General features: G+C 39.9%; 1 protein-coding gene across 2 annotated transcripts; it reads left to right on the top strand.

The window, feature by feature from the left end:
- The first annotated feature begins 268 nt into the window (after window positions 1-268).
- On the top strand, window positions 269-9,502 carry LOC123998557 (homeobox protein otx5-like). 2 transcript variants are annotated; one of them, XM_046303517.1, is made up of 3 exons: window positions 269-3,264; window positions 5,358-5,509; window positions 8,123-9,502. In XM_046303517.1, exons 1-3 carry the CDS (start codon window positions 3,183-3,185, stop codon window positions 8,765-8,767), a joined length of 879 nt encoding a protein of 292 aa, XP_046159473.1. In that variant the 5' UTR covers window positions 269-3,182; the 3' UTR covers window positions 8,768-9,502. The 2 variants fall into 2 exon arrangements, with proteins under 2 accessions (XP_046159473.1, XP_046159471.1); XM_046303515.1 differs by having other exon boundaries at window positions 270-3,264; window positions 5,334-5,509.
- The last annotated feature ends 2,546 nt before the right edge of the window (window positions 9,503-12,048 follow it).

The raw sequence follows: 12,048 nt of genomic DNA, 5'->3' as shown, positions 1-12,048 counted from the left end.
TGTCTTTTCTGTCTATGTAAAGTATTTTTGTTGTTGTAACTTTTATTGTTTTGAGTTGCATGTGTAGAAGATATCTATATTTTCTTCACTTCTATCTGTCTGCCAGCTGTCTGTACATCTCAACACCTCTCTGTCTGTTTGTCTTTATACCTACATGCCATTCTGTCTTCTTGTCTGTCTGTCCAAGTTGTCTGTGCTTCTCTTTATTCTATCAGCTGATAGCTCATTCTCTCTATCCTTGTTCTCTCCCTCTGCCACTGAATGGATTGCTCTCTCTTGCCTGACTTTATTTGGAGATAAGATACTTACTTTTCAGATAAAGTATATTATTATAGCTAAAATCGAATGAGCTTTGTGGATGTTTGTGAATCTGTGAGTGTGTGTTTGTTTTTACACTGGTTTATTACAGCTCACTGTAATCTTTTGATGATGTGTCAATGAATGTGTGAAAGGCTTGATTTGACGAACAGCAATTTAATGTGTGATGCACCTGTTCAATAACTGATTGAAAACCTTGAGTTGCAATTTAGAATCAAAGTTGAAGCCACATTCCTGAGTTTCAGCCAGGCTAAAAACCAAAATATACATTTTGGACATTTAGGCTACAAGTTGTAATATGCTAATAAAGCATACGTTATATTCTTAAAGAATGGTTATATGATTGAAATTACCATTAAACAGAAGAAAATATTGAAGATTGTGCAACAATCACCATCCTGTTTACAGCTGTGTTCAATCGTTTTGGTGCTATTTTTACAGGTTTCTGGGGATTTTTTTTAAACACTTTTTCATCAAATGTCATTAGTGTTTCGTCTAGAAATACACGTTTCACTTTGCAGTACATGTTAATATAAAGTAATTTCCTTTCACAATGCAATGCTCACATTATTTTTGATATGAATCATTTGTTAAAATACATTTTACTATTGCTTAACATGACTGTTCTTAATTGATAATCACTTACAACATGTAAATCTGATATTGACAAGATCAGATATGTACTGTACTGTATGTAACAAATGCATCCCATATCCAAAATATTTAAAAAAAAATTGATGGGGAGTTAGGTAACACTGTGTTACTGTAACACCGTAATATTTGCCATTTACGTACGAGCCACTTTTACCCAAAGTGACAACAGAGTCTACAAATGTTCATATGTGACCCCAGTGGGAATCAAACCCGACAACTCTGCTGTTGCTAGTGCCATGCTCTTACGAACTGAGTCGCGTACAGGAGCACTACAATACATAAGTACAATACAATACTGTACAATACAATACATGATTACAATAGAGGTAGAAGATGTATGATTGTAATCCCCATGAGCCCCACCCTCCTTGGGGGCAAGGATGAGGCATGCAATAACATCAATCCAGACCTGTCAGGCAAAATCTATATTCATCATGATCATAATAATACATTACGGTATATATCATACTTTATATGTTTATACACTATAGACATACATCGACAATCCAGTTTAAAATATATATGATTACCAAAAGGTTAAATTATTATAAATTAAGAGCAGTCGGATTAATTCATAGTCAAATTTATTTTAACAGATTAGAAGAGGATCATTTCAAGTAATGTGGAAGGCAATTATTTTATATGAACATGTATTGCAATGTGAAACATGTAGGCCTATTTCTAGATGAAGCACTTTGGTGAAAAGTGACCGTATGATTTTGTGTGTTGTACTTAGTCATTTTAACATGTGCTGTTGAAACAACTGCCTTTTTGATTATCTGTTTTTATTTTTGTAGTACGAGTTGTGAACATTTACCACATACTTGTGAAAATTGCACCAAAGCAACTGAAAAAAACTGCAAATCAGGGCTTTAATTTGCTTAATTTGTCAAATTATTGGCAACATGTTTATTACATTCTAAATAAAAATGAAGTTTAGTTGGGCCAACATAACTCTACAAAACAAATCCCGTGAAAACCTCGCAAAACACATGTTTTTACAGATCAAATTAAACTGAATATAAAATATTTTTCGGTGTATCACAAAAAAATTGAAAGTCAAAAGAAATTATGAATAAAATGTTGGTTCAGAGGTATAGTTGATTACATCAACGTTTTAATTGGATTCCAAAGTAGGCTAATCGAAATGACTCTGGACCAACATGAACTAATTTCTCATTGATTTTCAAATTATAATTACAAATTGAAACGTAAAGTTATAGGCTTATTTGAGAATTTAATGGGAATAAACTTTTTGAGTCATGCAATATATTAACCATGGACTCAATTCAGTCATTTTAATGACTATATTAATATAGGCCTAGGCCAAATATGTCCTCGGCTGTATCATTTATAATATTATGTCTTGATTTCAAATGTTTAGAGGACGAATGTTTATCAGTTGTCGTTAATAAATCCTCACATTTGAAAAAGTAGACTACTAAATATTATTTTTTGCTACAGCCCTGTATGTATAGTTTGAAATATACATATGTTCAACAAAAAACAAAAAACGTTACCCAACCCATTACTAAGCAAAGATAAATCAGCCCAGGGCGTATACATCAGCAAATGCTTATTTTGTTCCATTGAAATGTGATGAATGCGAAAATCTTAATGTGACACATTTCGTTTTCTACTACGAAAAAGTAGACCTATCTGCAAAATTGTTTGTAAATGTATCTGGGAATAAAAGTTTAATAGATGATGCGATGAAGTGTAGTGGGATGGGCAGAGACAAAAGAGAGCGAGAAAGAGAGAGAGGGAGGGGGGGTTCTTGTGCGTCCACTTGGTACCTTTAATTAGCTCACCGTGTCTGTAAAATAAGTCAGTGTCGTGGCATCACCCCGCTCACCGGCAGCACGCACCTCTTTACCTGCTCCTGACGAGCCAAAATATAAGTGTCCGCGCACTCTGCTATGTCCTAAACTGCGGTGCGCAATTGTCACGAGGGTTGCACTTTACATTTTTTTGTGTTTTCGACAAGTCAAGTGAGAAAGAGTAAGAGGGAAAATTAAGAAAGGCAAATAACTTTGAGACATCTCAAGATACCTTTGTCACTTGGCGAGGTCGATTTGGAGCGGGACCTAAAACTTCAATACATTACCGACGGAGAGGGACTAGTGGGAAATAGCCAAGTAAGTCCGTCGTGTGTGCCTGTTCAGAGAGACGGCCAAGTGAGGGAGAAGGCATAAAAACCCGGTGCGAGGATGATGTCCTACATTAAGCAACCCCATTACGCCATGAACATGTCTGGGATGGACCTGCTACACACCACCGCTGGATACCCATGTGAGTAAAATAATATTACCTTTTTTCATTGTCATTTACCTCCTTTTGTATTTTTTTTGTCAGAATTTTTGTCAGAACAACACAAAACATACACATAAAATGTGTGTTTATCTCCATTGCCCACGCATTTTCAACATTTAGATAATAATGCATTCACCACATTTTTTTCAAATTTACCAATGTTTTTGAATTTTTCATATATATATACATTTACATTTACATTTAAGTCATTTAGCAGACGCTCTATTAAAACAAAAATATAAATGCAACATGCAACAATTTAAAAGATTTTACTGAGTTACTATTCACATAAGGAAATCAGTTAATCAAATAAATTCATTAGGCCCTAATCTACGGATTTCACATGACTGGGCAGGGGCGCAGCCACAGGTGGACCTGGGAGGTCATAGGCCCACCCACTTGGGAGCCAGGCCCGCCCACTGGGGATCCAGGCCCAGCCAATCAGAAGGAGTTTTTCCCCACAAAAGGGCTTTAATTACAGACAGAAATACTCCTCAGGGTGGCTGGTCTCAGACGATCCCGCAGGTGAGGAAGCCGGATGTGGAGGTCCTGGGCTGGCGTGGTTACATGTGGTCTGAGGTTGTGAGGCCTGTACTGCAAAAAATGGTGTTGGAGGTGGCTTATGGTAGAGAAATGAACATTCAATTCTTTAGCAACAGCTCTGGTGGACATTCCTGCAGTTAGCATGCCAATCGCATGCTCCCTCAAAACATGAGACATCTGTGGCATTGTGTTGTGTGACAAAACTGCACATTTTAAAGTGGCCTTTTATTGTCCCCAGCACAAGGTGCACCTGTGTAATGATCATGCTGTTTAATCAGCTTCTTGATATTCCACACCTGTCAGGTGGATAGAATATATTGGCAAATGACAAATGCTCATTAACAGACATGTAAACAAATTTGTGCAAAATTTTTGAGAGAAATTTAAAAAATTGTGTGTATGGAACATTTCTGGGATATTTTATTTCAGCTGATGAAATATGGGACCAATACTTTACATGTTCCGTTTATATTTTTTCTCAGGATACATTGGCCAAAGCTTGACGCTGCTCATGCGTAAAACAGTGTGCAGTGTATGCATTATGTCCATGCACCATGGATTTTTCAGCCCCTAAGGATTGGACCCTTTTTTTTCAAATTTTCGCCATAAATGACATGCCCAGATCTAACTGCCTATTGCTCAGGACCTGAATCAAGGATATGCATATTCTTGATACCATTTGAAAGGAAACACTTTGAAGTTTGTGGAAATGTGAAATTAATGTAGGAGAATATAACGCATTAGCTCTGGTCTCCCCATCATCTTTGAAAAGCAAGAGAAAGGCCACAATGTATTATTCCAGTTTAGGCACAATTTAGATTTTGGCCACTAGATGGCAGTGTATGTGCAAAGTTTTAGACTGATCCAATGAACCATTGCATTTCTGTAAAAAATATTGTATCAGGTCTGCTCAAATGTGCCTAATTGGTTTATAAATACATTTCTATTCAAAAAGAAAATATGAAATCATTGTGAGAATTGAAAAGAATAGAGAATAAAACAAAAACAATGTCGATAGTCCAGGTTGAATAAATGTCAGAGTAGTCCTTTACATTCGGCTATGCATTTCTGTGTCAAAATTTCTATTTTTGTATCTGCCATTACCATCATCACCAGTTCAACTAGCACACAATCACCATTTAGTCTAACCCAAAGACTAGTCAGGAAACTAATAGTTTTCACATAGCCAACATTAGCATAGGTGTCTTTCTTTTTTTGTGCCTTTTTTTATTACTAGGCTAATACCTGCTATGATTAATTTGAATATCTCAAAATACCATAAAGATAATATAAACTATAGGCTATGACATTGCCCAATGACTTGTTTTACCATAGAGAGTGGTCATGATTGATATTGTTATCAACAGATATAGCTAGATCCCTTTACCAATGAACTGTATGACTTGCCAGCCTAATGAAATGCAATGTGAATGTCAATCACTTTGAGCACTGAGGAGTGCTACTGTCCATTAATGCCATTCCATCATACCATTATTGTCACACAGTCTCTGTGTCTCTGGATTTCTCAGCCACCCCGCGGAAGCAGCGTCGCGAGCGCACCACTTTCACACGCAACCAGCTGGATATCCTGGAGGCCATGTTCTCCAAGACCCGCTACCCCGACATCTTCATGAGGGAGGAGGTGGCCCTCAAGATCAACCTCCCCGAGTCGCGCGTACAGGTATGGTCTAATGATGATGGAATTATGTTTAACGTGATTTTTTCATGACTACCTCATCTCTGTACCCCACACATACGATTATATGTAAGGTCCCTCAGTCATCAGCCAATGCATCGCAAAGAAGGGCACCTATTGGTAGATGGGTACAAATAAAATAAGCAGACATTGAATATCCCTTTGAGCATGGTGAAGTTATTTATTGGATGGTGTATCAATACACCCAGTCACTACATAGATACAGGCGTCCATCCTAACTCAGCTGCCCGAGAGGAAAGAAACTGCTTTTACCTTGAGGCCAATGGTGACTGTAAAAAAAAGTTACATGGCTGTGATAGGAAAAATACTGAGTTAGTTACTCCACAATACTAACCTAAATGACAGAGTGAAAAAAGGAAGCCTGTACAGAATAAGACTATTTCATCACATGCATCCTGTTTGCAATAAGACACTAAAGTAAAACTGCAAAACATGTGGCAAAGAAATTCACTTTATGTCCTGAATACTAAGTGTTATGTTTGAGGCAAATACAACACAACACTGAGTACCACTCTCAAGCATTTTGGTGAACGCATCATGTTATCAGTGTGCTTGTCATTGGCAAGGACTAGGGAGTTCGATAGGTTAAAATGAAACAGACTAGAGCTAAACACAGGCAAAATCCTAGACGAAAACCTGGTTCAGTTTGCTTTTCAAGAGACGTTGGGAGACAAATTCACCTTTCAGCACGACAATAACCTAAAACACAAGGCCAAAATATACACTGGAGTTGCTTACCACGACAAATTGAGTGTTCCCGAGTGGCCTAGTTACAAATTATACTTAAATCAGCTTGAAAATCTATGGCAAGACCTGCAATTGTCTGTCTATCAATGATCAACAACAAAATTGACAGAGCTTGAAGATTTTTTATTTTTTTATTTGACCCCTTTTTCTCCCCAATTTCGTGGTATCCAATTGTTTAGTAGCTACTATCTTGTCTCATCGCTACAACTCTCGTACGGGTTCGGGAGAGACGAAGGTTGAAAGTCATGCGTCCTCCGATACACAACCCAACCAAGCCGCACTGCTTCTTAACACAGCGGCATCCAACCCGGAAACCAGCTGCACCAATGTGTCAGAGGAAACACCGTGCACCTGGCAACCTTGGTTAACGCCCACTGCGCCCGGACCGCCACGGGAGTCGCTGGTGCGCGATGAGACCAGGATTTCCCTACCGGCCAAACCCTCCCTAACCCGGAGGACGCTAGGCCAATTGTGTGTCGCCCCACGGACCTCCCGGTCGTGGCCGGTTACGACAGAGCCTGGGCGCGAATCCAGAGTCTCTGGTGGCGCAGCTGGCGCTGCAGTACAGCACCCTTAACCACTTTTGAATAATTTTTTTAAGAATAATGTGCAAATATTAGACAATCCAGGTGTGCCAAGCTCTTAAAGACATACACAGAAAGACTCACAGCTGTAATCGCTGCCAAAGATTATTCTAACATGTATTGACTCAGGGGCATGAATACTTATGTAAATGAGATATTTCTGAATTTCATTATCAGTAACTTTGCAAAAAGTTCTAAATACAAGTTTTCACTTCATCATCATGGGTTATTGTGTGCAGATGGGTGAGAGAAAACAAAATATTTAATCCATTTTGAATTCAAGCTATAACACAACAAAATGTGGAATAAGTCAGAGTATGAATACTTTCTGAAGGCCCTGTAGATAAAGTAGCCAATATGAAAATATAAAGAAGAGATAGTGGCATATGCTCTCAGAGTACAATTCACCAGTATTGTGGTAAAGACTGTAGAAGGACATGTAGCCTACTAAATGCTCTGTACATACACATCCCACACTCGTGACAGTTTAGCTCACAGTTCTGTCTGGTACGGTTTTGACACACAAATACTATCACAAAGTATACAGATGTAGGATCTTAAGTAGAGCCAGTTTTATTATGTGGATTATAATTAATGTAGACAGCCAGTATGAGGGTTTGCTCTCAAGCTAGTAAGAAAGGTGGGTTGTCAAGTTCAAGTTCAAGGTTTTTCCCTTACAAAAAATGAATCAACCCTGAGAAAAATGTCCATTCATTACAATCGAGAGTTCAAAAGGTTCTCGCACTCAAACCATACAAAGGAATAACCCAAGGAGGCTGATTTATAACATTTAAGCATGGATTAAATAAAGTATATTATTTTAGCATATCAGCCTCCTTTGATTCTTCCCTTTCATGATTTGAGTGCGAGTACCTTTAGAACTCTCGATGGTAATTAATGTACATTTTTGTAGGGATTGATACATTTTCATAAGGGAAAATCAACTTCAGAAGCATGTTTAAACCTCAAATATACAACAAGTTGTAAAGTTGTAAAGCTTTCTTTAAACCTCAAATACACTACAAGTGTTTTTCATTTCAAGAAAGTTCTCTTGCAACAGGGTGATCAAATGAAGATCCTACATCTGTAGGTGCACATTGGCATAGTGACAGATATATCAACAATTATGTAGTAACATGGTGTCCTTTTCCCTCCACCAAACAACTTACTTTCACAATCACAGAATTTCTACGTATTTTCTGTCTCTATTCTAAGGGGTTGTGTTTGTCTGTCTCGGTCTCTGCAGGTGTGGTTCAAAAATCGCCGTGCCAAGTGCCGCCAGCAGCAGCAGCAGAGCAGCGGCCAGTCCAAGCCCCGCCCCCCTAAAAAGAAGGCGTCACCGGCCCAGGACCAGCCCAGCAATGGCCCCGACCCCTCATCCAACAACCCCTCTGGCTCCTACAGCCCCTCCCCCGACCCATCAGGCTCCTCCCTGCTCACTAGCGGCAACAACCCTGGCAATGCACCCATCTCCATCTGGAGCCCAGCCATCTCGCCACTCCCTGACCCTCTGGCCTCCTCGGCGCCCTGCATGCAGCGGCCCTCTGCCTACCCCATGAGCTACGGCCAGCCTCAGGCCTACGCCCAGGGCTATGCCGGCACCTCCTCCTATTTCACAGGCTTGGACTGTGGCGCCTACCTTTCGCCCATGCACTCACAGCTGTCGGCAAACGGCGCCCTCAGCCCCATCACCGTGCCCTCCATGGGGGGCTCGCTGAGCCAGTCACCCGCCTCGCTCTCCTCCCAGGGCTACGGCACGGCCGCTTCGCTGGGCTTCACCTCCGTCGACTGCCTGGACTACAAAGACCAGCAGGCGTGGAAGCTGGGCTTCAGCACCATGGACTGCCTGGACCACAAAGACCAGAATTCGTGGAAGTTCCAGGTGCTGTAGAGAAGAACAAGAACAAGAACAAGAGTGGGAGGAGTTGTGAATGAATGAGGCCCTCACCAGATACACGATCAGATACGATCAAATTATTCTGACAGATTACTTTGTTTTGGTTATTTCTTGTTTGTAAGTTTTGTTTCTCGTTTGTAATCTTGGTTTTTACAACCCCTGTAGAATGTGTTTTCCATTCAGGTGAGAGAGGAGAAGATAGACGCAGGGATATAATTGATACCTCCTGACTGTGAATGCAGGAGATCAGGTCCAGTTACTTTCTCATACAGTAGAAGGGAAGGATGCCCCTGAGGATCATACTATATAGAAAGACACTCAACTAGAAACTGACTTAAACACACAGGCCATGGTTCAGATGCATTGATTGGTCTGTCATGGAAAGACATCCTCAAGATAATTCTATTGATACAACCACGCAATACTCAATCATTCCTCTGTTCTTTTTTCTGCTGTTTTCAAGAAACATATCAATAGATCATATTCACAGGGCTTTAATACTCTCTTAGTCTCTCTATTTTTTGTTCTGAAAGACTATCAGTGTTAATTTGAGTTTAGTTGTTGTTATATATGCTACAATTTAAATCTTAATTTGGTTACTTTTAGGCTATTGGAGCTAACATATTACTATGGTGTTAGGCTAGCATTGTTGCTATTACATTTTGATGGGAGAAAAAAAATGGCTTCTATGTTTTTTTGTGTGAAATATTAAAGCTATCTTTGAATCTACATTTATGCCCAACGAACGTCATTGTGATTACAAGTTTGAGTGACATTTTCGTTTCACAATTTATATGAAGGGGTTCAGGTTTTTTTGCATTCAAATGTACTGTACATCATGTATTGGTATTCCCTATTCGGATTTTAAATTGGTTGAGTTGAAGTACAAAACTGACCCAGAACTTAACAAGTGGCCATGTTGTTATGGGTTATATTATGTGCGTGTAGTTTCTGTTGTGTTGCCCCCTTGGCCTACGAGTGCGTCTTGCTGTCAGGTATTTTTGCTGATCTGATTCTGGAGTGGCCCAATCCTCTTACCCTCCCTTTAGCAATGTCCTAAGTGAATTAGTCAGGATTACTCCTCTGTCCCCCTCTATCTCTCTTTCCTTATCTCTCTCCCTCCTTCATTCCCTCCCCATCTCTCTCTCTTTTCTCTCTACCTCTATCTCCCCCCTCTTTTCCTCTTCCTTCTCTCTCACAGTCTCTTTCCCTGTTTGTCGGTCATCTACATGTCTCTCAATCTCCTCTACCAATGGTCTCAATTGTTCCCTTTCTCCTTGAAAAATGCTAAGTATACCCTATAAAAAGAAGGAAGGACACCCTTGATTGGGAAAGACTTAACTAGAAACTGATTTAAACACACAGGCCATGGTTCAAACATATTTCAGATCAACTCAAACTCTGCTATAGAGGAAAATGAGTGACTCAGAGATGTCATCACTTCCTCTTTATTTATTTCCTTCCAAAAATTGTTCAATGTCCAAAGAACAATCAAGGCTGTCATCTGTGACATAAAGTATTGTCTATCGTCCCTCAGGGTAACACAAAGAACATTTACTTCCTGCCGTATCCCACCCCTCCCCTCAAACCCATCTATTCTCCTTCATCTCTGCCAGCCTCTTATCTCCCTTTGCCTCCCTCCCCACCCCCACTACTCCACCTCACCCCCCTCTTCTGACAACTGACAACTCAGTAATCCCTAGTTGACCTGGTTACATGCCATGCAATTTGACCACAAGTGGACATTTGTGTGCGGGTGTATACTTGTTTGTGAGTACAATATGTGTATTCAATGTGTATGCGATGTGTGTGTGTGTTTGTGTGTGTGTTATATAATAGATGGACACTGAGTTACTCTGCAGCAATGTTTCTATCTTTGCCAATACGGCATCTTCATTACAAATGTGTGTTGGAATCTAGACATTGCAAATGATGGATTCCATAACATATTTTACAGTATCTGAAGATGACTAGATTCCTCATTAGGTGACAGAGTAACAATTTGTTGCTTTATACTTGGACAAATATGGACTCTAAAAATGAAAAATCTATTAATGTATAGAACAGAATAACTTTGTTTTTCAGAGTGGAACAAAAGTATATTTATCTAACAATGTTGCGAGTGAATAACATAGGAGGGTGATGAATTGATGAAGAGTTCATTTGAACACAAAGATAATAGAGTATAGCATTGAGACGTAAAAGGGAAACTGGAGAGTTTTCCATAGCGCACTCAATACGCACACCACATACGCACTCAACTCGCTGGGTTAATCCCACTCTGCACCACTTTAATCCCTCTGCCCTCCCTCTCTGTGATCTGATTGGTTAATCCCTGCCCTCTCTGTCTGGGTCCTGATTGGTTAATCTCTCTCAGAGGGTGCAGTGCGGTTGTAATCTGCCCGTCATCAGCACAGAGAGTTTTAGACAGACAGACATGTTGCCGGTAATCTCTGAAAGGAGCAGATGTGGTGGGGGATGGAGGAAGGACAGCAGCACTCAGCAGACCTTGGGGAAGGTGAATATAGAGACACAGCATTCCCAATGTGGGTCGTGTTCATTAACCACCAAACAGACACACAAGGAGGGACTAGCTGGAGTTGTCCAATCACAAACAACAACGTCCTACTACATACCCCAGCTGCAAAACTAACCCTGATTTCTTGTTTTCCATTGCAAAGAGTTTTAAAATGTTGCCCATTGTGTGCCCTTCTCTCTGAAGTATACTCACAAACTGTAAACCCTTAACACATAAGACCTAAATCGCCAAATCATGACCCCTTAAAATATAGCATTTCCTTTCTCTTTAGGGAATAAGGAACACAAACACTCAACCACATCAGTTTAAACTTTTGAGTCCAATGACTACTCTAACTCAATGATGGAGAACTTAGTTCAGACAAGATGTGCGTACCCTAATGCAAAGAAACACTTATTCACACAATAAACGCTATTCATAAAATAAAGAGTGGGTCATGTGGTATATGTATACAACATAAACCTGTATAAACCGGTTTTAAAAAACAAACAATTGTAAAGCAATAGTCACCAACCCTGGTGATCATTGGAGAGCTACTGGACGTGGAGGTTTTACCTCCAGCCCAGAACAAAACTACTTCATTCATCTGAGTTTATCGAGACCTTGAGTTGATTAGCTGTATCAGGGTGGTATACATTCCACCGATTCTGTTGCAAAACATTTCTTAAACGGGAGCAAATGGAATGAAACGGGGAGGGACATACCTGAATGTGTTCAAAATCAACTCTAATTTTGC

Source organism: Oncorhynchus gorbuscha, linkage group LG16 (assembly GCF_021184085.1).
Source record: "Oncorhynchus gorbuscha isolate QuinsamMale2020 ecotype Even-year linkage group LG16, OgorEven_v1.0, whole genome shotgun sequence".
NCBI classification, from domain to species: Eukaryota; Metazoa; Chordata; class Actinopteri; order Salmoniformes; family Salmonidae; genus Oncorhynchus; species Oncorhynchus gorbuscha.
This window is presented reverse-complemented; position numbering and strand designations above follow the sequence as displayed.